Source organism: Triturus cristatus, chromosome 3_1, assembly GCF_964204655.1.
Source record: "Triturus cristatus chromosome 3_1, aTriCri1.1, whole genome shotgun sequence".
NCBI classification, from domain to species: Eukaryota; Metazoa; Chordata; class Amphibia; order Caudata; family Salamandridae; genus Triturus; species Triturus cristatus.
The window spans coordinates 4,920,199-4,942,365 of record NC_140583.1 but is presented as its reverse complement, the minus strand read 5'-3'; the positions used below and the strand labels follow the sequence as shown (position 1 = coordinate 4,942,365).

Below are 22,167 nucleotides of genomic sequence, written 5' to 3'. Positions count from 1 at the left end.
CTAGGAACAATTACCCCTCAATAAGAGCCCTGCTGCTGTGCGCTCACATCTCCTAGAAGCACACAACACTCAATAAGAACCCTGCTGCTGTTCTCACAGCGCCTAGAAGCACACACCCCTCAAAAAGAGTCCTGCTGCTCTCACAGTGCCTAGCACACACCCCTCAATAAGAGCCCTGCTGCTGTCGCTCACATCTCTTTTACAAGCACACACCCTTCAATAAGAGCCCTGCTGCTGCTCTCACTGCGCCTAGAAGCACACACCCCTCAATAAGAGCCCTGCTGCTGCTGCTCTCACAGCCCCTAGAAGCACAAACCCCTCAATAAGAGCCCTGCTGCTGCTCTCACATCTCCTAGAAGCACACACCCCTCAATAAGAGCCCTGCCGCTGCTGCTCTCACATCTCCTAGAAGCACACAACACTGAATAAGAGCCCTGCTGCTGCTCTCACAGTACCTAGAAGCACACACCCCTCAATAAGAGCCCTGCTGCTGCTCTAACAGTGCCTAGAAGCCACACCCCTCAATAAGAGCCCTGCTGTACTCTCACATCTCCTAGAAGCACACAACAGTACCTAGAAGCACACAGCCCTCAATAAGAGCCCTGCTGCTGCTCTAACAGTGCCTAGAAGCCACACCCCTCAATAAGAGCCCTGCTGCTGCTCTCACAGCACCTAGAAGTATACACCCCTCAATAAGAGCCCTGCTGTGCTCTCACATCTCCTAGAAGCACACAACACTCAATAAGTGCCCTGATGTCCTCTCACCGCGCCTAGAAGCACGCACCCCTCAATAAGAGCCCTGCTGCTGCTCTCACAGCGCCTAGAAGCACACGCCCCTCAATAAGACCCCTGCTATGCTCTCACAGCGCCTAGAAGCACACAACACTCAATAAGAGCCTTGCTGCTGCTCTCACAGCGCCTAGAAGCACACACCCCTCAATAAGACCCCTGCTATGCTCTCACAGCGCCTAAAAGCACACACCCCTCAATAAGAGCCCTGCTGCTGCTCTCACATCTCCTAGAAGCACACACCCCTCAATAAGAGCCCTGCTGTGCTCTCATAGCTCCTAGAAGCCACACCCCTCATTAAGAGCCCTGGTGCTGTGCTCTCACAGCGCCTAGAAGCACACACCCCTCAATAAAAGCCCTGCTGCTACCTGTGCATGAACCGAGAGTCTCTGTAAAGGGACCCCTGGCCCTTGCGGTACACACAGCGCCTAGAGGTCAGACTCGGCGCCTCCTGAGATAAAAGCTCCTAGCACACGCAGCCGTGACGTAAACAATTCTCCTTGTTTGATTCGCATTGCGCATGCGTACCCGAGCCCTACGTGTCCTTTCGGGCACTACTGACGCATGCGCAGCCGAGCTCTGCAGCTCCTTGGAGAGACACAGCTCTCTGGCGCATGCGCACCAGGGACACACAGCTCACTCACTGACTCACCCTTACAGCGACATCTCACTCACATCAACTCACGCTTAGAGACATCTCACTCACATTGACTCATGCTAACAGACATCTCACTCACACTTAGAGACATCTCACTCACACTGACTCATCCTTACCGAGACATCTCACTCACACTGACTCATGCTTGCAGAGATAGCTCACTCACACTAACTCATGCCTGCAGAAACATTTCACTCACTCACACATTCCTGTCCTGGTTTCCTGATGCACCTTCCCGGCCCCACAGCAACTCCTACTTTCAGCACAATGCACTGCACACACCTCTGCTAATGCACTGCATCGCTGTCCTGATGCACCTCATCCTGCCCCACAGCAACTCCTGATATTAGCACAATGCACTGCACCCACCTCTGGTAATGCAGTGTAAGACACACAGCCTGCTCTCCTGATGCACCTCACCAGCTCTGCAGCAACTCCTGTTACCAGCATAATGCACTGCACACACCTCTGCTAACGCCCTGCCCTGCAGCAACTCCTGCTATCAGCATAATGTGTCACTCTGAGTGTCACACACTTGGTCACTGAATGTCACTCATACGTACACAGAAACAATGGAAATGTCACACATAATCAATCAGTCGTTTGTTAAGCGTGACTACTCACCAGTAAGAGTTAGCAGGCTCCAGTCCATCAAGGGGAGGGTCTGTCGAAGAGCCAGGTTTTGAGGTTTCTTGCGAAGATGGGGAGCGATGTTGTCTGTCTGAGGTGGAGCGGAAGGGCGTTCCAGACTTGGGTCGCGAGGAAGGAGAAGGAGCGTCCTCCTGATCTGGTCTTTTTGGTGCGGGAAACCATGGCGTAGGAGAGCTGGGCTGATCGTATGGTCCTCTGGGGTGCGTGGAATTTGAGTCGGCTGTTCGGGTATGCTGGTCCGGTGTCGTGGAGGGCCTTGTGGGCGTGGGTGAGGATCCTGAAGGTGACTCTAGCTTCGATGGGGAGCCAGTGGAGTGTGCGCAGGTGCCGGGAGATGTGGCAGTGTCTTGGCAGGTCAAGGACCAGTCCTGCAGAGGCGTTCTGGAAGTTCTGTAGCTTGTGGGTGAGGTTTTTGTTTATTCCGGCGTAGAGTGCGTTGCCGTAGTCGAGTCTGCTGGTGACCAGGGCATGAGTGACGGTCTTTCTGTGTTCGAGGGGGATCCATTTGAAGGTCCTACGTAGGAGGCAGAGGGTGTGGAAGCAGGAGGACGAGACGGAGTTGATCTGGTGGTCCATTTTGAGCTCGGAGTCCAGGATGATTCCCAGGTTGCGTGTGTTCGTCCGTGGGGGTGGGCGGGCTTCCAAGGGCGGGGGGCCACCAGGTGTCGTTCCAGGCGTTGGGGTTTGGGCCCATGATGAGTACTTCTGTTTTGTTGGTGTTTAGTTGTAGGCAGCTGTTTTTCATCCATTTGGCGACGGCTTCCATGCCTTCTCGAAAATTGTGTCTGGCGGTATTGGTTTCGTTGGATAGGGAAAGGATGAGTTGGGCGTCGTCTGCATATGACACAATGTTAAGTCCGTAGGTTCTGACGATAGGGGAGAGCGGAGCCATGTAGCCGTTGAAGAGTGTAGGGCTGAGGGAGGACCCCTGGGGGACTCCGCAGGTGGTAGGTGTAGGGTCTGAGAGGAAAGGGGGGGGTCTGACCCGCTGCGTTCTGCCGGAGAGGAAGGAGTGGATCCAGTTGAGGGCCTAGTCTTGGATCCCTGCGTCATGGAGTCCGTGTATTAGGGGGCGGTGAGAGACTGTGTCGAACGCCGCTGAGAGGTCGAGGAGGATGAGGGTTGCTGTTTCTCCTTTGTCCAGTATGATGCGGATGTCGACTGTTGCAGCTAGGAGGGCAGTTTCCGTACTGTGTTTTTTATGAAGCCGGATTGGGAGTAGTCGATTATGTTGTGCTCTTCGATGAATGTGGCGAGTTGGCTGTTGATGGCTTTCTCGATGACTTTCGCTGGGAACGGGAGCAGGGAGATGGGTCTGTAGTTTTTGAGGTCGGTGGGGTCCGCCGAGGGTTTCTTCAGGAGGGGTTTGACCTCGGCATGTTTCCAGTCGTCGGAGAATGTGGCGGGAGCCAGGGAGCGGTTAATGGTGTGGCAGAGCATGGGTGCGATGGTGTCGGTGGCTCTGTTGAAAATGTGGTGAGGGCAGGGGTCCGCAGGGGCCCCAGAGTGGATTGACTTCATCGTCTTCAGTGTGTCTTCGGTGGTGAGGGCTGTCCAGTTGTCGATCGCTGGCTTCAGGGTGTCCGGGGTGGTTGGTGAGGCTTCAGTGTGTTGGTTGTCTTTGTCGAAGTTGTCATAGATGCTCTTGATTTTGTGGTGGAAAAAGGTGCTGAGTTTGTCGCAGAGGTCTTATGAGGGAGGGATGTTGGTGGACTCGCTGGTGGGTTGGGCAAACTCCTCGATGATGTTGAAGAGTTCAACAATCTGAAAACTTGGCAGCTATGTTATTTTCAGGCAAAAACATATAATACCACTGAATCTTTTTTAAAGTATAATATGTTCTGTAGACAACAGGAATATCGACTGCTAGTAATGTGTTGATTTGTTCGATGCCACTTTCATCTTCTCAGCTGAGAGCAGGATGACAGCATTGCTTAGGAAACATGTTAGATACATTAGGCCCTGATTACGATTGTTTCGGTGGAGGAACCGTCCGACCATAGGTGGGCGGTTCCACGCAGCCAATTACGATTCAACTGCAACCGCCCGCAGCCCAAGCGCCTGTTGAGAAATGGGAGTTTGTGAAAATCCCTGCACTGTGTGGCAGGCATCTACCTCAAGGTGCCTGCCACACGGTGCAGGGATTTTCAGGGGGGCACCATAGGTGCCACCCAGATGCAGAGGGCCAGGCGGGAAAGGGGGCCAGCTAGGGGCTCCCAGTGTCGGTTTCCAACAGCCTTTCCATGTTAGAAAGGCCGACATGGAAAGGCTGTTGGAAACCAACATCACAATACCGACAGCCTAAACGCCGTCCTTGAGGGATTATAAGGAGTTTCCAATCGAGCCTTCCATGAGTCCGTCGGAAGGCGTCAGTTGGTGACTCCGACTGCTGCCTCCGACCACACGCATCCTAATGCGTCGGTTGGACTGCAGCAGTAGATGCGGATCGAACCGCAACCAACAAACTGTCAGTTGTGGTTCAAACCACATCGTAATGGGACCCTTAGTTTCAATTCTGTAAAGTTGCTATTTGCACTGTGTGGTTGCAGGTTACCCCCAAGGATGTGCAGGAGACTTGCCAGATATGTTTATATGCCTTTATTAGATATTATGCTTATAACCACCGAGAGAGCGCCGGGCAACAAGCTCCGATCGCTTCCCTCGCGCCGCGCTGACTCGCGCATGCGCAGTAGCGTCCAATATGGCCGCTACGCGCATTCCTGCCCTGATGTAGTGCGCGTCAACTAGACCGCGACACTACATATCTCCCCCTTTTATACCATACAACACAATGTACCTCAACCGGATGGTCAGTCCATTTCGTAGTCTCTAAACTTGGATGGTCTCACCACTGCTCGCCCAACCCGGGTGTGTCTTACCGGGGTGGTATTTCCTTCTTGGCTTCCTTCTGCGACAGGGCTTCCTCTCCTTCCTTCCAGAGTCCCCTGGCTCTCTCTCTCTCCATTCTCACCGTCTTCCCGGGTCCTTTCCTCCGTGGCCCATCCTTCCGGTATGTCTCTCTCTCACCGTTTTGTTCTTCACCCATGTTCTCTCCACACTCTCCCTTAGGAGCTCCTGCTTCCCTTGTCGCCCCTTCTATTGGTGTTGCCCCTTCCGTGTCCTCCCGGGGCCATTGTAAGATTTTGTTGCACTTGGCCATGCGATCGTGGGACCACACGTTTCCATCACTGAGCAACGCTGCTCGGTCGTACACTTCTTCCACTCTTAGGGGTGGGGAGTACTTGCTTTCTCCCTTTCGCTTTAGAACTGCCAGCTTCACTCTGACCCACTCCCCTTTTTCCAATACTGTCTCCTTCACCTTCCTGTTGCGGTTGTACCTTCTCCAGGTTGTGTTGTACCACCGCTGGAGACCACTTGCTGGTGATTGTCTTCTCTTGCCAAGCAACATTGTCTCTGGTGAAGGGTTGCCTTCCTCGTAGGATTTGGAAGGGGCTGTACCCTGTACCGGTGGGGGTGATGCGATATGCCCAGATTGTACTTTGTACTTCTTTTTCCCAGTCTTTGCCCCTCGTGATGGCAGCCTGTATGGAGCCCATGAGCACCCTATTGAACCTTTCTACTTGTCCGTTACTGGCCGGATGATATATCGACGTGTGTCTGAGTAGAATGCCGTTCCTTTCTGCGAATTTGGACCATTTGTCCGAGGTGAATTGGGGACCATTGTCACTGATTATGGTTCTGGGGATGCCTTCCCTGAGGAATACTGCCTTGAGGAAGCGCAGTATTGCGTCTGTGTCCATGACCTCTTGGATGTGTACCTCTGGCCACTTTGAGTACTTGTCCACTAACACGCATAGGTATTTGGGTATCCCCTGATCATCCAGTATAGGTCCTAAGATGTCCACTGCCACCTCTTCCCATGGGTTACTGGGATTCGTGAACTTCCCTAGAGCCGGCCTCATTGGTTTTAGTATCTTGTCCGCTCCTTGGCACTGCGCACAGTCTCTTACGTGCCTCTCTACTTGCATATCCATTCCCGGCCACCAATACGTTTGTTTGGTCCTGGCTTTCGTCTTCACGATTCCCAGGTGTCCTTCGTGTATTATGGATAGCAGATCCGGTATTATGTTCTCCGGTGGTACCACTCTGTTTCCTCTGTATACGAACACCCCGTCGTTCCCCACCGACAGCTCCTCTCTAACCTCGTAGAACTGCCGGACCTTGGGCCTCTGTCGTCTCCTCTCCGGCCACCCTTGTACGATGTACTTCTTGATGTCGTCCAGATCTCCATCTGCTGCATACGCGTCTTTCCACTCCTGTCTACTGATGGCCTTTTCTGGGTCGTCCGTCAGGGCTACCATCTCGTCTTCTTCCTCAGTGCCGCTGGTGGCGCTTTCCATTGCTGACGCCCTGCTGAGGTAATCTGCTATCTTGTTTCTTGAGCCCGGTATGTACTCTACGTCGTACTGATACTCCAGGAGTTTCAGCGTCATTTTCGTAATCCGGGGTGTGGCGCTAGCATGGCCGCAGGACGTCAAAACCTTCACTAGAGGTTTGTGGTCCGTTTTCACTTGAAATCGTGTGCTCCACAGGAACTGGCGGTACTTTCCCATGGCCCATACCACGGCTAGCATCTCTTTTTCGATCACACTGAACTTTTGTTCAGGTGACGTCAATGTCCTGGACGCGAAGCTGATCGTCTCCGTCCCGCCTTCTGGTCTTTCTTGCATGAGCACCGCTCCTAACCCTTTTTCGCTTGCGTTCGTCATCAATATGGATCTCCCCAGGGGATCGTACCCATGCAGCGGGATCGCCAGGCTGATTTCACGTTTCACCGTGTCAAACTCTTCTTGCGCCTCTTCCGTCCATGCAAACGCAGTCTTGTCCCTCGTGAGTTGTCTCATGTTGTGTGTTTTCGCGGCGAAATGGTGGACAAACTTGCTGTAGTATTCCGCCATCCCTAGAAATGACCTTACTTCTTCCTTGGATGTGGGCGGGGGTGCATCGCAGATGGCCTTCACGTTCCCTTTCTTCGGTGTTATCCCGTGTTCTCCTATCTCGTGCCCCAGGTATGTGACTGATGTCATTCCGAAATGACACTTCTCCTACTCAGCCGTCAGGCCGTTTTCCTCCAAGATCTTCAATACCGCTTCCAGCTTCTCGTCGTGGTCTTCTAGCTCCTTCCCCATTACTAGGATATCATCCTGGAAGTATTGCACTCCCTCTATACCCTTGAATAGGCGGGCCATCAGCTTTTGGAACACTGCCGCTGCAGATGCTAGTCCGAAGGGCATGCGGCAGAACTGATAGCATCCAAACGGCGTTATGAATGACGTCAGTTTCTTGCTCGTAGGATGCAGCACCACCTGGTGGTATGCCGATTGTAGGTCGATGGTGGAGAACTATTTCACGCCTTTCGTGCGGGCCAACATTTCCTCTATGCGTGGTAATGGGAATTTTTCTACCACGATGCACTTGTTTAATTCTCGGAGATCCACACATAAGCGCACCTTGCCTGACGGTTTCATGGCCACTACCAGTGGCGCCAACCACTCCGTGCTGTTGATCGGTTCGATGATTCCCCCGTCCTCCAGTCGGTGTAGTCCCTGTTGCACTGCCTCTCTCACTGCGATCGGTATGTTCTTTACTCTGTGCGCAACAGGGCTGACGTTCTCCTTGAGGACGATCTTGTGGGTAAACTTCTCAAGTTTACCGATTTTGCCGCCAAATACTTTCGGGTGTCCGCACCGCCATTTCGCTGCCGTCGACTCTTCTCCGTCCAAAGTCACCAGCACTTGGGTGTCCCCTCCTGGATTCAGCTGTACGCCCAACTCTCCTTGGTCCATCCACCCAAGGACTGATGGTCCCTTCTCCGCGACGTACAGTTTACAGTGGGCGCTACGTTCTTTGAACTGGAACAGTAGTCTCCTGAATCCTACCATCGGAATGGGTTCCCCCGTGTAGGTGACCGGTCGTATGTCGGGTGGTTCTAGACGTGTGCCAAGTGTGGGTTTGAACCTCTCGTTCCACACCGATCTTTGGACGATCGTGTAAGGAGACCCCTAATCCGCCACTATGGTGATTCCTACTCCTCCAATGAGCATGTCGCACTGGGGCTTGCGCGCTCTCCTCCCATCGATGCCCAGTACCTGGTCTTCCACGCACAGGACTTCGTCGTCTTCCTCCTGGCCGTCTTCTTCTTCTCCTATGTCCTGCGCCACGAATTTCACCGCACGTTGTTTCCCTTTCCTTCGACACACCTTCTCATAGTGGCCGACCAGGCCGCAGAACGCACACTTGGCTCTGAAGGCGGGGCACCGTTTGTTTTGCGCCGCGTGGCTCGGGCTTCCACATCTGTAGCACCTTGCCGTTTCTCCCTTTTCTTGCTTCCACGGTTGTCCCGGTTTTCCTTTCCCCTTGTATGCTCCTTTGTATTCTCCAGGCGCTGTTTTTCCTCGTCCATACTGGTCCGCGTCGTCCACCTTATTTACCGTGAGTCTCGGGGCTTGGTCTCTCTTTGCTGCCTCTGCGCAGCGCTTGGTCAGTTCTGCCCTTTTCACTATGGCAATCACGTCTTTCAGCGTCGCATCTCCACTCGCCCACAGTTTATCTTGCACTGTCTTGCTTGCCGTATGCATTACGATTTGGTCCTTAATCAATTCATCCTGTAATGCCCCATATTTGCATGTTATCGCAAGTTTCCTCAGCGCCGCCACGTAGTCGTCTATCGTTTCCCCCGCTTCTTGCTTCCTCTGCTGGAATTGTAGTGGTCGATGGAGGTGAACACTGCGAGACGATAGTGGTTGTCCAAATCTTCAATGGCGTGTTTGAACACGTCGGTGTCCGCTGCCTGTCGGGTGACTGGTGTTAGGTTTTGGAATACCCGTATGCCTTCTGGTCCCAGATTGTGTAAGAGTATCCTCTTCCTCCTGGCACTGGAGAACGCTTCCTCGTTCTCGTCTTCCCGCGCTTCTAGGTAATTTTTTGAATTACTCCCTCCAGCCTTCCCATTTCATTTGGGGTTCTCCTGGTCTTGGAAGGAACGGGACTGGCGTCGTTAATGCTGATCGGTACAAAAGGGGGTGGTGATGGACGGAGCATCAGAACCTATCAAACACTCACACCCAGTCAACAGATCTGGGTTTGATCCATCACCGTTTTTTAGCCCACTCTGCCACCCCAGTTCAGACATGGCCATATGCAAATCAGTCTGACCCTGTGCCTCATGAGAACAGTCCAGCCCGAACTGCCAAGCCATGCCTTCCCTGGACCGGAAACAAGCTTCCTAGGACCGGTTTCTGGCATTTCAGCCGTCTTCAGCCAGGCTTGCTTGAATCCAGTGGCAAAGTGAGCAAGGGACTCACGTCTGAGCATACCCTGCCAACTTATGGCGAACAAAGCGGTTCAAAAGGGGGTGGTGATGGACGGAGCATCAGAACCAATCAAACACTCACACCCAGTCAACAGATCTGGGTTTGATCCATCACCGTTTTTTAGCCCACTCTGCCACCCCAGTTCAGACATGGCCATATGCAAATCAGTCTGACCCTGTGCCTCATGGGAACAGTCCAGCCCGAACTGCCAAGCCATGCCTTCCCTGGGCCGGAAACAAGCTTTCTAGGACCGGTTTCTGGCATTTCAGCCGTCTTCAGCCAGGCTTGCTTGAATCCAGTGGCAAAGTGAGCAAGGGACTCACGTCTGAGCATACCCTGCCAACTTATGGCGAACAAAGCGGTTCAAAAGGGGGTGGTGATGGACGGAGCATCAGAACCAATCAAACACTCACACCCAGTCAACAGATCTGGGTTTGATCCATCACCGTTTTTTAGCCCACTCTGCCACCCCAGTTCAGACATGGCCGTATGCAAACTAGTCTGACCCTGTGCCTCATGGGAACAGTCCAGCCCAAACTGCCAAGCCATGCCTTCCCTGGACCGGAAACAAGCTTCCTAGGACCGGTTTCTGGCATTTCAGCCGTCTTCAGCCAGGCTTGCTTGAATCCAGTGGCAAAGTGAGCAAGGGACTCACGTCTGAGCATACCCTGCCAACTTATGGCGAACAAAGCGGTACAAAAGGGGGTGGTGATGGACGGAGCATCAGAACCAATCAAACACTCACACCCAGTCAACAGATCTGGGTTTGATCCATCACCGTTTTTTAGCCCACTCTGCCACCCCAGTTCAGACATGGCCATATGCAAATCAGTCTGACCCTGTGCCTCATGGGAACAGTCCAGCCCGAACTGCCAAGCCATGCCTTCCCTGGACCGGAAACAAGCTTCCTAGGACCGGTTTCTGGCATTTCAAATGTCTTCAGCCAGGCTTGCTTGAATCCAGTGGCAAAGTGAGCAAGGGACTCACGTCTGAGCATACCCTGCCAACTTATGGCGAACAAAGCGGTACAAAAGGGGGTGGTGATGGACGGAGCATCAGAACCAATCAAACACTCACACCCAGTCAACAGATCTGGGTTTGATCCATCACCGTTTTTTAGCCCACTCTGCCACCCCAGTTCAGACATGGCCATATGCAAATCAGTCTGACCCTGTGCCTCATGGGAACAGTCCAGCCCGAACTGCCAAGCCATGCCTTTCCTGGACCGGAAACAAGCTTCCTAGGACCGGTATCTGGCATTTCAGCCGTCTTCAGCCAGGCTTGCTTGAATCCAGTGGCAAAGTGAGCAAGGGACTCACGTCTGAACATACCCTGCCAACTTATGGCGAACAAAGCGGTACAAAAGGGGGTGGTGATGGACGGAGCATCAGAACCAATCAAACACTCACACCCAGTCAACAGATCTGGGTTTGATCCATCACCGTTTTTTAGCCCACTCTGCCACCCCAGTTCAGACATGGCCATATGCAAATCAGTCTGACCCTGTGCCTCATGGGAACAGTCCAGCCCGAACTGCCAAGCCATGCCTTCCCTGGACCGGAAACAAGCTTCCTAGGACCGGTTTCTGGCATTTCAGCCTTCAGCCAGGCTTGCTTGAATCCAGTGGCAAAGTGAGCAAGGGACTCACGTCTGAGCATACCCTGCCAACTTATGGCGAACAAAGCGGTACAAAAGGGGGTGGTGATGGACGGAGCATCAGAACCAATCAAACACTCACACCCAGTCAACAGATCTGGGTTTGATCCATCACCGTTTTTTAGCCCACTCTGCCACCCCAGTTCAGACATGGCCATATGCAAATCAGTCTGACCCTGTGCCTCATGGGAACAGTCCAGCCCGAACTGCCAAGCCATGCCTTCCCTGGACCGGAAACAAGCTTCCTAGGACCGGTATCTGGCATTTCAGCCGTCTTCAGCCAGGCTTGCTTGAATCCAGTGGCAAAGTGAGCAAGGGACTCACGTCTGAGCATACCCTGCCAACTTATGGCGAACAAAGCGGTACAAAAGGGGGTGGTGATGGACGGAGCATCAGAACGTTAATGCTGATGCCTGCGCACTCATCTTGGCTTCCGCCTGTTTCCTCGGGCTACCTGGCGCTTCTGTCCTCTCCCCCCTTCTTCGGGTCACCTGGATCTCGTCGGAGCTGCCTGCGCCGTCTCCACCCGATTCCGCCAGGGTCTCTGCTGCCTCACTACGGTTCGCCTTTGACGTTCCTCTACCTCGTGGCCGGCACACTTACTGCTCACGTGCCTCCCTCTGGTGTCCGTCTGCCACTGCCGCGCTCTCCCGGTGCTTTGGCGTCTGTCCTTGACCTCCCCGGTCTGCTTACCACGTGGGATGTCGTCCACCTGTGTAGGTCTTCCTCCTATGTGCAGGTTGGGGGCACCTCCCTCCTGGGTATCACAGGGTCCTCTCTGTCCGAGCCTCGTCGCCACTGTAAAGTTGCTATTTGCACTGTGTGGTTGCAGGTTACCCCCAAGGATGTGCAGGAGATTTACCAGATATGTTTATATGCCTTTATTAGCTATTATGCTTATAACCACCGAGAGAGCGCCGGGCAACAAGCTCCGATCGCTTCCCTCGCGCCGCGCTGACTCGCGCATGCGCAGTAGCGTCCAATATGGCCGCTACGCGCATTCCTGCCCTGACGTAGTGCGCGTCAACTAGACCGCGACACTAAAAATTCCTCTATTATTGTTGATTCTGGTAATGTTATGTTAGCGATCAAATTAATCAGTCAGTCAGTTTCCTGATTTTAGATCTATTATCAGATATATTTGTGAGCATTACTTTAACTTTATCAGCAGAGGTCATAAACTTGACACTATCGCTATAATATTTGTAAATTATGTGTTAACAAAAGTATTTGATTCCACTTTTGATAAGAAATTGGCTTTTGTAAGACTAAAAGCTTGCTTCAACGCCTCGTCAGGGTAGCAAGGGCGATATAAATGATATTTTAATTTTTATCTAACCTTCTGGGCAGGCGTCACAGGCCAAAGGTCATGTCAGGTCTGCTCTCACCTTCCAGTTTGGTTTGTGAAGGGGGAGAGGTCTGTCCTGGGCCAGTCTCCTTGGATCTTGTTGACATAGTAAACAGCAACAGACTTAAAAATGAAAAAACAAACATTTATTCTTGAAAATGAGCGTCACCGTTGAAATGAGTCTTGTATGACAGATGCCATGGACGAGTTGCTGACCCCTCCTGCCTGGCACGGGTGGTGCCAGCTCTTGCCCCCCCGCACAGAGCGAGGGTTTGAGCCGCTCTTGGGGGCTGTGACTCGCGCCTCTCGTCGTTTCAGAACCAGAGACGAATGAATGAATGAATGCATGAAGGGCCCACACTATCCGAGGCGATGGATGGAGCGGAGCAGATCCTGCTCTCCTCCAGCAGGTGGCGCTGCGCGCTCACCGTTGACGCCACTTCCAGAGCTCCCCGGCAGAACTGGAGCACGGGTTTCCGCTTCCGGGTTACTCCCAGCAATTCCGGCTGCTGCAGTGGAGGAGGAGGGAGCCCTGTCTGTCTGTCGGAGGCGTGGGGAGGAGCCGCTGTCTGTCTGTGGAGGAAGGAGGGGCCCGGTCTGTCTGTCTATCTGTCTGCAGAGGAGGAGGAGCTCTGTCTGTCTGTGCAGTTATCTCCAGACCCTCACAGACCTGCCCCTGACCCCCTCCCCCCAGCCCCCCCAACCCCAGAAGGAGGGGGAGAGCGCCTGGAAGTGTCTGCACAGGTCTCTGCTCAGGTAGGAGATTGTCAGCACCTTCTGCTGTGTTTGTAGAAATTGACTGGATAATCCTGGAGGGAATCTCTGCAGGAGCCGGGCTGAGCTGGGCTCTTCTATCCAAGGGCCACTGGGGGCCTTTCCTTTCGGCCCTGGGGGTGTTTGTGGGCATCATTGGTGTTAAAGAGGGGATCACTGCACCTCACATGGCTGCACTGTGAGGAGTCTACATGCTGCACCGAAGAATCTGTGCTCACTGCCCTGCATCTTACTGCACTATGAGAAATCTCTGCCAGGAGCCGGGCTGGGCTTTTCTATCTGGGGGCCACTGGGGCTGAGCTGGGCTCCTCTATCCGGGGGCCACTGGGGCTGAGCTGGGCTCTTCTCTCTGGGGGCCTCTGGGGCTGAGCTGGGCTCCTCTATCCGGGGGCCACTGGGGCTGAGCTGGGCTCTTCTATCCGGGGGCCACTGGTGCTGGGCTCTTCTAACCGGGGGCCACTGGGGCTGAGCTGGGCTCCGCCATCCCGGGGCCACTGGGGCTGAGCTGGGCTCTTCTCTCTCGGGGCCTCTGGGGCTGAGCTGGGCTCCTCTATCCGAGGGCCACTGGGGCTGGGCTCTTCTATCTGGGGGCCACTGGGGCTGAGCTGGGCTCCGCCATCCCGGGGCCACTGGGGCTGGGCTCTTCTATCTGGGGGCCACTGGGGCTGAGCTGGGCTCTTCTATCCGGGGGCCACTGGGGCTGAGCTCTTCTATCTGGGGGCCACTGGGGCTGAGCTGGACTCTTCTATCCAGGGGCCGCTGGGGCTGAGCTGGGCTCTTCTATTCAGGGCCACTGGGGCTGAGCTGGGCTCTTATATCCAGGGGTGCTCTGTGGCTGAGCTGGGCTCTTCTATCCGGGGACCACTGGGCTGGGCTCTTCTATCTGGGGGCCACTGGGGCTGAGTTGGGCTCTTCTATCCGGGGGCCACTAGGGCTGAGCTGGGCTCTTCTATCCGGGGGCCACTGGCGCTGAGCTGGGCTCTTCTATCCGGGGACCACTGGGGCTGAGCTGGACTCTTCTATCCGGGGGCCACTGGGGCTGAGCTGGACTCTTCTATCCGGGGGCCACTGGGGCTGAGCTGGGCTCTTCTATCCGGGGGCCACTGGGGCTGAGCTGGGCTCTTCTATCCGGGGGCCACTGGGGCTGAGCTGGGCTCTTCTATCCGGGGGCCACTGGGGCTGAGCTGGGCTCTTCTATCCGGGGGCCACTGGGGCTGAGCTGGACTCTTCTATCCGCGGGCCTCTGGGGCTGAGCTGAGCTCTTCTATCCTGGGGCCTCTGGGACTCAGCTGGGCTCCTCTATCCGAGGGCCTCTGGAGCTGAGCTGGGCTCTTCTATCCAGGGGCCACTGGGGGCCTTTCCTTCCGGCTCTGGGGGTGTTTGTGGGCATCATTGGTGTTAAAGATCACTGCACCTCATATGACTGCACGGTGAGGAGTCTACATACTGCACTGAGGAATCTGTGCTCATTGTCCTGCATCTTACTGCACTGTGAGAAATCTCTGCCAAGAGCCGGGTTGAGCTGGGCTCTTCTATCTGGGGGCCACTGGGGCTGAGCTAGGCTCTTCTATCCGGGGGCCTCTCAGGGCTGAGCTGGGCTCTTCTATCCGGGGGGCCTCTGGGACTGAGCTAGGCTCTTCTATCCGGGGGCCTCTGGGGCTGAGCTGGGCTCTTCTCCCCGGGGGGCCTCTGGGGCTGAGCTGGGCTCTTCTCTCCGGGGGGCTCTGGGGCTGAGCTGGGATGTTCTAACCGGGGGCCTCTGGGGCTGAGCTGGGCTCCTCTATCCGGGGCATCTGGGACTGAGCTGGGCTCCTCTATCCGGGGCATCTGGGACTGAGCTGGGCTCCTGTATCCGGGGGCATCTGGGACTGAGCTGGGCCCCTGTATCCGGGGGCCTCAGGGGCTGAGCTGGGCTCCTCTATCCAGGGGCCTCTGGGGCTGAGCTGGGCTCTTCTATCTGGGGGCCTCTGGGGCTGAGCTGGGCTCCTCTATCCGGGGGCCTCTGGTGCTGAGCTGGGCTCTTCTATCCGGGGGCACATCTGGGGCTGAGCTGGGCTCCTCTATCCGGGGGCCTCTGGGGCTGAGCTGGGCTCTTCTATCCGGGGGCCTCTGGGGCTGAGCTGGGCTCTTCTATCCTGGGGCCTCTGGGGCTGAGCTGGGCTCTTCTATCTAGGGGCCTCTGGGGCTGAGCTGGGCTCTTCTATCCAGGGGCCTGTGGGGCTGAGCTGGGCTCTTCTATCCGGGGGCCTCTGGGGCTGAGCGGGGCTCTTCTATCCGGGGGCCTCTGGGGCTGAGCTGGGTCTTCTATCTGGGGCCACTGGGGCTGAGCTGGGCATTTATCCGGGGGCCTCTGGGGCTGGGCTGGGCTCTTTTATCCGGTGGCCTCTGGGGCTGAGCTGGGCTCTTCTATCCGGGGGCCTCTGGGGCTGAGCTGGGCTCTTCTATCCGGGGGGCTCTGGGCCTGAGCTGGGCTCTTGTCTCTGGGGGCCACTGGGGCTGAGCTGGACTCTTCTATCCAGGGGCCGCTGGGGCTGAGCTGGGCTCTTCTATTCAGGGCCACTGGGGCTGAGCTGGGCTCTTATATCCAGGGGCGCTCTGTGGCTGAGCTGGGCTCTTCTATCCGGGGACCACTGGGCTGGGCTCTTCTATCTGGGGGCCACTGGGGCTGAGTTGGGCTCTTCTATCCGGGGGCCACTAGGGCTGAGCTGGGCTCTTCTATCCGGGGGCCACTGGCGCTGAGCTGGGCTCTTCTATCCGGGGACCACTGGGGCTGAGCTGGACTCTTCTATCCGGGGGCCACTGGGGCTGAGCTGGGCTCTTCTATCCGGGGGCCACTGGGGCTGAGCTGGGCTCTTCTATCCGGGGGCCACTGGGGCTGAGCTGGGCTCTTCTATCCGGGGGCCACTGGGGCTGAGCTGGGCTCTTCTATCCGGGGGCCACTGGGGCTGAGCTGGGCTCTTCTATCCGGGGGCCACTGGGGCTGAGCTGGACTCTTCTATCCGCGGGCCTCTGGGGCTGAGCTGGGCTCTTCTATCCTGGGGCCTCTGGGACTCAGCTGGGCTCCTCTATCCGAGGGCCTCTGGAGCTGAGCTGGGCTCTTCTATCCAGGGGCCACTGGGGGCCTTTCCTTCCGGCTCTGGGGGTGTTTGTGGGCATCATTGGTGTTAAAGATCACTGCACCTCATATGACTGCACGGTGAGGAGTCTACATACTGCACTGAGGAATCTGTGCTCATTGTCCTGCATCTTACTGCACTGTGAGAAATCTCTGCCAAGAGCCGGGTTGAGCTGGGCTCTTCTATCTGGGGGCCACTGGGGCTGAGCTAGGCTCTTCTATCCGGGGGCCTCTCAGGGCTGAGCTGGGCTCTTCTATCCGGGGGGCCTCTGGGACTGAGCTAGGCTCTTCTATCCGGGGGCCTCTGGGGCTGAGCTGGGCTCTTCTCCCCGGGGGGCCTCTGGGGCTGAGCTGGGCTCTTCTCTCCGGGGGGCTCTGGGGCTGAGCTGGGATGTTCTAACCGGGGGCCTCTGGGGCTGAGCTGGGCTCCTCTATCCGGGGCATCTGGGACTGAGCTGGGCTCCTCTATCCGGGGCATCTGGGACTGAGCTGGGCTCCTGTATCCGGGGGCATCTGGGACTGAGCTGGGCTCCTGTATCCGGGGGCCTCAGGGGCTGAGCTGGGCTCCTCTATCCAGGGGTCTCTGGGGCTGAGCTGGGCTCTTCTATCTGGGGGCCTCTGGGGCTGAGCTGGGCTCCTCTATCCGGGGGCCTCTGGTGCTGAGCTGGGCTCTTCTATCCGGGGGCACATCTGGGGCTGAGCTGGGCTCCTCTATCCGGGGGCCTCTGGGGCTGAGCTGGGCTCTTCTATCCGGGGGCCTCTGGGGCTGAGCTGGGCTCTTCTATCCTGGGGCCTCTGGGGCTGAGCTGGGCTCTTCTATCTAGGGGCCTCTGGGGCTGAGCTGGGCTCTTCTATCCAGGGGCCTGTGGGGCTGAGCTGGGCTCTTCTATCCGGGGGCCTCTGGGGCTGAGCGGGGCTCTTCTATCCGGGGGCCTCTGGGGCTGAGCTGGGTCTTCTATCTGGGGCCACTGGGGCTGAGCTGGGCATTTATCCGGGGGCCTCTGGGGCTGGGCTGGGCTCTTTTATCCGGTGGCCTCTGGGGCTGAGCTGGGCTCTTCTATCCGGGGGCCTCTGGGGCTGAGCTGGGCTCTTCTATCCGGGGGGCTCTGGGCCTGAGCTGGGCTCTTGTCTCTGGGGGCCACTGGGGCTGAGCTGGGCTCTTCTATTCGGGGGCCACTGGGGCTGAGCTGGGCTCTTCTATCCGGGGGCCTCTGGGGCTGAGCTGGGATCTTCTATCCGGGGGCCTCTGGGGCTGAGCGGGGCTCTTCTATCCGCGGGCCTCTGGGGCTGAGCTGGGCTCTTCTATCCGGGGGCCTCTGGGGCTGAGCTGGGCTCTTCTATCCGGGGGCCTCTGGGGCTGAGCTGGGCTCTTCTATCCGGGGGCCTCTGGGGCTGAGCGGGGCTCTTCTATCCGGGGGCCTCTGGGGCTGAGCTGGGCTCTTCTATCCGGGGGCCTCTGGGGCTGAGCTGGGCTCTTCTATCCGGGGGCCTCTGGGGCTGAGCTGGGCTCTTCTATCCGAGGACCACTGGCCTGGGCTCTTCTATCTGGGGGCCACTGGGGCTGAGCTGGGCTCTTCTATCTGGGGGCCTCTGGGGCTGAGCTGGGCTCCTCTATCCGAGGGCCTCTGGGGCTGAGCTGGGCTCCTCTATGCGGGGGCATCTGGGGCTGAGCTGGGCTCCTCTATCCGGGGGCCTCTGGGGCTGAGCTGGGCTCTTCTATCCGGGGGTCTCTGGGGCTGAGCTGGGTTCTTCTATCCGGGGGGCCTCTGGGGGTGAGCTGGGCTCTTCTATCCAGGGGCCTGTGGGGCTGAGCTGGGCTCTTCTATCCGAGGACCACTGGCCTGGGCTCTTCTATCTGTGGGCCACTGGGGCTGAGCTGGGCTCTTCTATCTGGGGGCCTCTGGGGCTGAGCTGGGCTCCTGTATCCGGGGGCATCTGGGACTGAGCTGGGCTCCTGTATCCGGGGGCCTCAGGGGCTGAGCTGGGCTCCTCTATCCAGGGGTCTCTGGGGCTGAGCTGGGCTCTTCTATCTGGGGGCCTCTGTGGCTGAGCTGGGCTCCTCTATCCGGGGGCCTCTGGTGCTGAGCTGGGCTCTTCTATCCGGGGGCACATCTGGGGCTGAGCTGGGCTCCTCTATCCGGGGGCCTCTGGGGCTGAGCTGGGCTCTTCTATCCGGGGGCCTCTGGGGCTGAGCTGGGCTCTTCTATCCTGGGGCCTCTGGGGCTGAGCTGGGCTCTTCTATCTAGGGGCCTCTGGGGCTGAGCTGGGCTCTTCTATCCAGGGGCCTGTGGGGCTGAGCTGGGCTCTTCTATCCGGGGGCCTCTGGGGCTGAGCGGGGCTCTTCTATCCGGGGGCCTCTGGGGCTGAGCTGGGTCTTCTATCTGGGGCCACTGGGGCTGAGCTGGGCATTTATCCGGGGGCCTCTGGGGCTGGGCTGGGCTCTTTTATCCGGTGGCCTCTGGGGCTGAGCTGGGCTCTTCTATCCGGGGGCCTCTGGGGCTGAGCTGGGCTCTTCTATCCGGGGGGCTCTGGGCCTGAGCTGGGCTCTTGTCTCTGGGGGCCACTGGGGCTGAGCTGGGCTCTTCTATTCGGGGGCCACTGGGGCTGAGCTGGGCTCTTCTATCCGGGGGCCTCTGGGGCTGAGCTGGGCTCTTCTATCCGGGGGCCTCTGGGGCTGAGCGGGGCTCTTCTATCCGGGGGCCTCTGGGGCTGAGCTGGGCTCTTCTATCCGGGGGCCTCTGGGGCTGAGCTGGGCTCTTCTATCCGGGGGCCTCTGGGGCTGAGCTGGGCTCTTCTATCCGGGGGCCTCTGGGGCTGAGCTGGGCTCTTCTATCCGGGGGCCTCTGGGGCTGAGCGGGGCTCTTCTATCCGGGGGCCTCTGGGGCTGAGCTGGGCTCTTCTATCCGGGGGCCTCTGGGGCTGAGCTGGGCTCTTCTATCCGGGGGCCTCTGGGGCTGAGCTGGGCTCTTCTATCCAAGGACCACTGGCCTGGGCTCTTCTATCTGGGGGCCACTGGGGCTGAGCTGGGCTCTTCTATCTGGGGGCCTCTGGGGCTGAGCTGGGCTCCTCTATCCGAGGGCCTCTGGGGCTGAGCTGGGCTCCTCTATGCGGGGGCATCTGGGGCTGAGCTGGGCTCCTCTATCCGGGGGCCTCTGGGGCTGAGCTGGGCTCTTCTATCCGGGGGTCTCTGGGGCTGAGCTGGGTTCTTCTATCCGGGGGGCCTCTGGGGGTGAGCTGGGCTCTTCTATCCAGGGGCCTGTGGGGCTGAGCTGGGCTCTTCTATCCGAGGACCACTGGCCTGGGCTCTTCTATCTGGGGGCCACTGGGGCTGAGCTGGGCTCTTCTATCTGGGGGCCTCTGGGGCTGAGCTGGGCTCCTCTATCCGAGGGCCTCTGGGGCTGAGCTGGGCTCCTCTATGCGGGGGCATCTGGGGCTGAGCTGGGCTCCTCTATCCGGGGGCCTCTGGGGCTGAGCTGGGCTCTTCTATCCGGGGGTCTCTGGGGCTGAGCTGGGTTCTTCTATCCGGGGGGCCTCTGGGGGTGAGCTGGGCTCTTCTATCCAGGGGCCTGTGGGGCTGAGCTGGGCTCTTCTATCCGAGGGCCTCTGGGGCTGAGCTGGGCTCCTCTATGCGGGGGCATCTGGGGCTGAGCTGGGCTCCTCTATCCGGGGGCCTCTGGGGCTGAGCTGGGCTCTTCTATCCGGGGGTCTCTGGGGCTGAGCTGGGTTCTTCTATCCGGGGGGCCTCTGGGGGTGAGCTGGGCTCTTCTATCCAGGGGCCTGTGGGGCTGAGCAGGGCTCTTCTATCCGGGGGTGTTTGTGGGCATCATTTGTGTTAAAGAAGGGATCTGTGCACTGCATCTTACTGCACTATGAGGAATTTGTGCACTGCCCTGTACTTTACTGCGCTCTGAGAAATCTGCACACACTGCACCTTACTGCTCTCTGAAAAATCTGTGCGCAGTGCACTGCACCTTGCTGCGCTCTGAGAAATCTGCGCGCACAAATGATGATAATGATAATAAATGTTTATTGTTTAGTTACTTAAAACCTTAACAATTTTTTGCATGAGTAAAAGTAAGCGATACAATTTCTGCATTTTAAAAACTTAAAAGCTTTACATTCTTAGTTGTTATAATAGTGGGGTTTGTAGCGTGCGGTAAGCACTTGCTAAATCGTAAAGTGTCAGTGTTCCGCCACTCAGTTAAGAGTTACTTTTCAGGCCTAATTGTAAGGTTACAAGCATTCTCCCGTTAGTTATCATGAATAATAAAGTTTCGTAACATATTGTAGATTTCTCTCTCTGCTTTGTAGCTAGAGATTCTGTTTTCAGTGCGAGATCATGACGGGTAAGACGTTTTATCCGTTGACCGTACATTTGAGGATCAGACGGGCCCAGACTTGCTATTATGCCCGCTCTGCATGTCCTTATTCTTCTGGTGTTTGGCGCTTTTCTTAATAAAGTGACTCGTGCTGTGCAAAGTTTTGTACATGTGCAGATTAGATGAATAAAGCCTTCTTTGTTACTGCCGCAGAGTCTGCATGGTGTCGGCCCTTTGTGGACCCTGGTTGGCTGGTCTGCGATTGATGGTAGTTTTCCGAAGCGAAGAGCCATCAGTTGTCTTATAATGTTTGATCACCATCCAGGCGTGTGTTGTCTCGCTGAAGATGTTTTTATCAACGGGCAAGGACTGAAATGTTGCAGTTTTGTTTATGACTTGCTTGAAGGTTGAATAAGTCAAGCTGTTGTTCCAAAGCTCGCCCTTGCAAGTTGTTATTGGAGCTTTTTGGAGGTATTGATTGTATGGTGACTGCGCTCTGAGAAATCTGCACACACTGCACCTTACAGCCCTCTGAGAAATCTGTGCGCACTGCACTTTTCTGCACACACTGCACCTTACTGCGCCCTGAGAAATCTGTGCGCACTGCATCTTACTGCCCTCTGAGAAATCTCCACACACTGCACTGCACCTTACTGCACTCTGAGAAATCTGCACACAATGCATTGCACCTTACTGCATGCCGAGAAATCTGCACACACCACACTGCATCTTACTGCGCTATGAGAAATATGTGCGCACTGCACTGCATCTTACTGCACTCTGAGAAATCTGCACACACTGCACCTTACTGCGCCCTGAGAAATCTGTGCGCACTGCACTACATCTTACTGCCCTCTGAGAAATCTGCACACACTGCACAGTACCTTACTGCGTGCTGAGAAATCTGCACACACTGCACTGCATCTTACTGCGCTATGAGACCTGTGCGCACTGCACTGCATCTTACTGCACTATGAGAAATCTGTGCATGCTGAACTGCATCTTACTGCACTGTGAGGAACCTGTGCACACTGCCCTGCATCTTGCTGCACTGTGAGGAATATGTACACTGCCCTGCATCTTACTGCATTACCAGGGGTATTTATAGAGGAAATCTGTGCACACTGCTCAATGCTTACTACACAATGTGGGGTGCTTACAAAAGAGGTCATCTGTGATCACTACACTGATATTTACTACCCTGTGATGGGTGTTTACAGCAAAAGAGAAAATCTGTGCACACTGCACTGCTGTTTACTACTTTGGGAAGGGTGTCTATATATGAAATCTTCATAGTTGAAATCTGCACACTGCACTGCTATTTACTACAATCTATTGTTAAATGAGGAACTCTATCCCCACTGCATTTCTGCTCACTACAGTCTGTGAGGTGTTTATTGAGAAAATCTGTGCACACTGAGGGTTGACCATAAATAAAATCTACACACTACTCTGTGTTTACTGCACTGTGAAGAATCTGTGCATACTGCATTGCTGTTAGCTGCACCAAAAAGGTTGTTTCC

General features: G+C 56.3%; 2 protein-coding genes across 10 annotated transcripts in view; one reads left to right on the top strand and one right to left on the bottom strand.

Moving 5' to 3' along the window:
- LOC146859576 (uncharacterized) overlaps positions 1 to 1,302 on the bottom strand; it is a 185,168-nt gene extending 183,866 nt beyond the window's left edge. For 5 of the 9 annotated variants that reach the window (XM_085646485.1, XM_085646487.1, XM_085646492.1 and 2 more), the window contains exon 1: positions 1,158 to 1,300. In XM_085646485.1, coding sequence (XP_085502611.1) covers positions 1,158 to 1,165 — 8 coding nt within the window. In that variant the 5' untranslated portion in view covers positions 1,166 to 1,300. Of the gene's footprint in view, positions 1 to 1,157 lie in introns of all 9 variants that reach the window. The other 4 variants (XM_085646486.1, XM_085646489.1, XM_085646488.1 and 1 more) reach the window with 2 other exon arrangements.
- An 11,622-nt stretch (positions 1,303 to 12,924) lies between these two features.
- The window catches only part of LOC146859575 (uncharacterized), a 150,706-nt gene continuing 141,463 nt past the window's right edge, over positions 12,925 to 22,167 (top strand). Inside the window, exon 1 of the mRNA XM_085646509.1 lies at positions 12,925 to 13,192. The gene's annotated coding sequence lies outside the window, so the exon portion shown is untranslated. The remainder of the gene's footprint in view (positions 13,193 to 22,167) is intronic.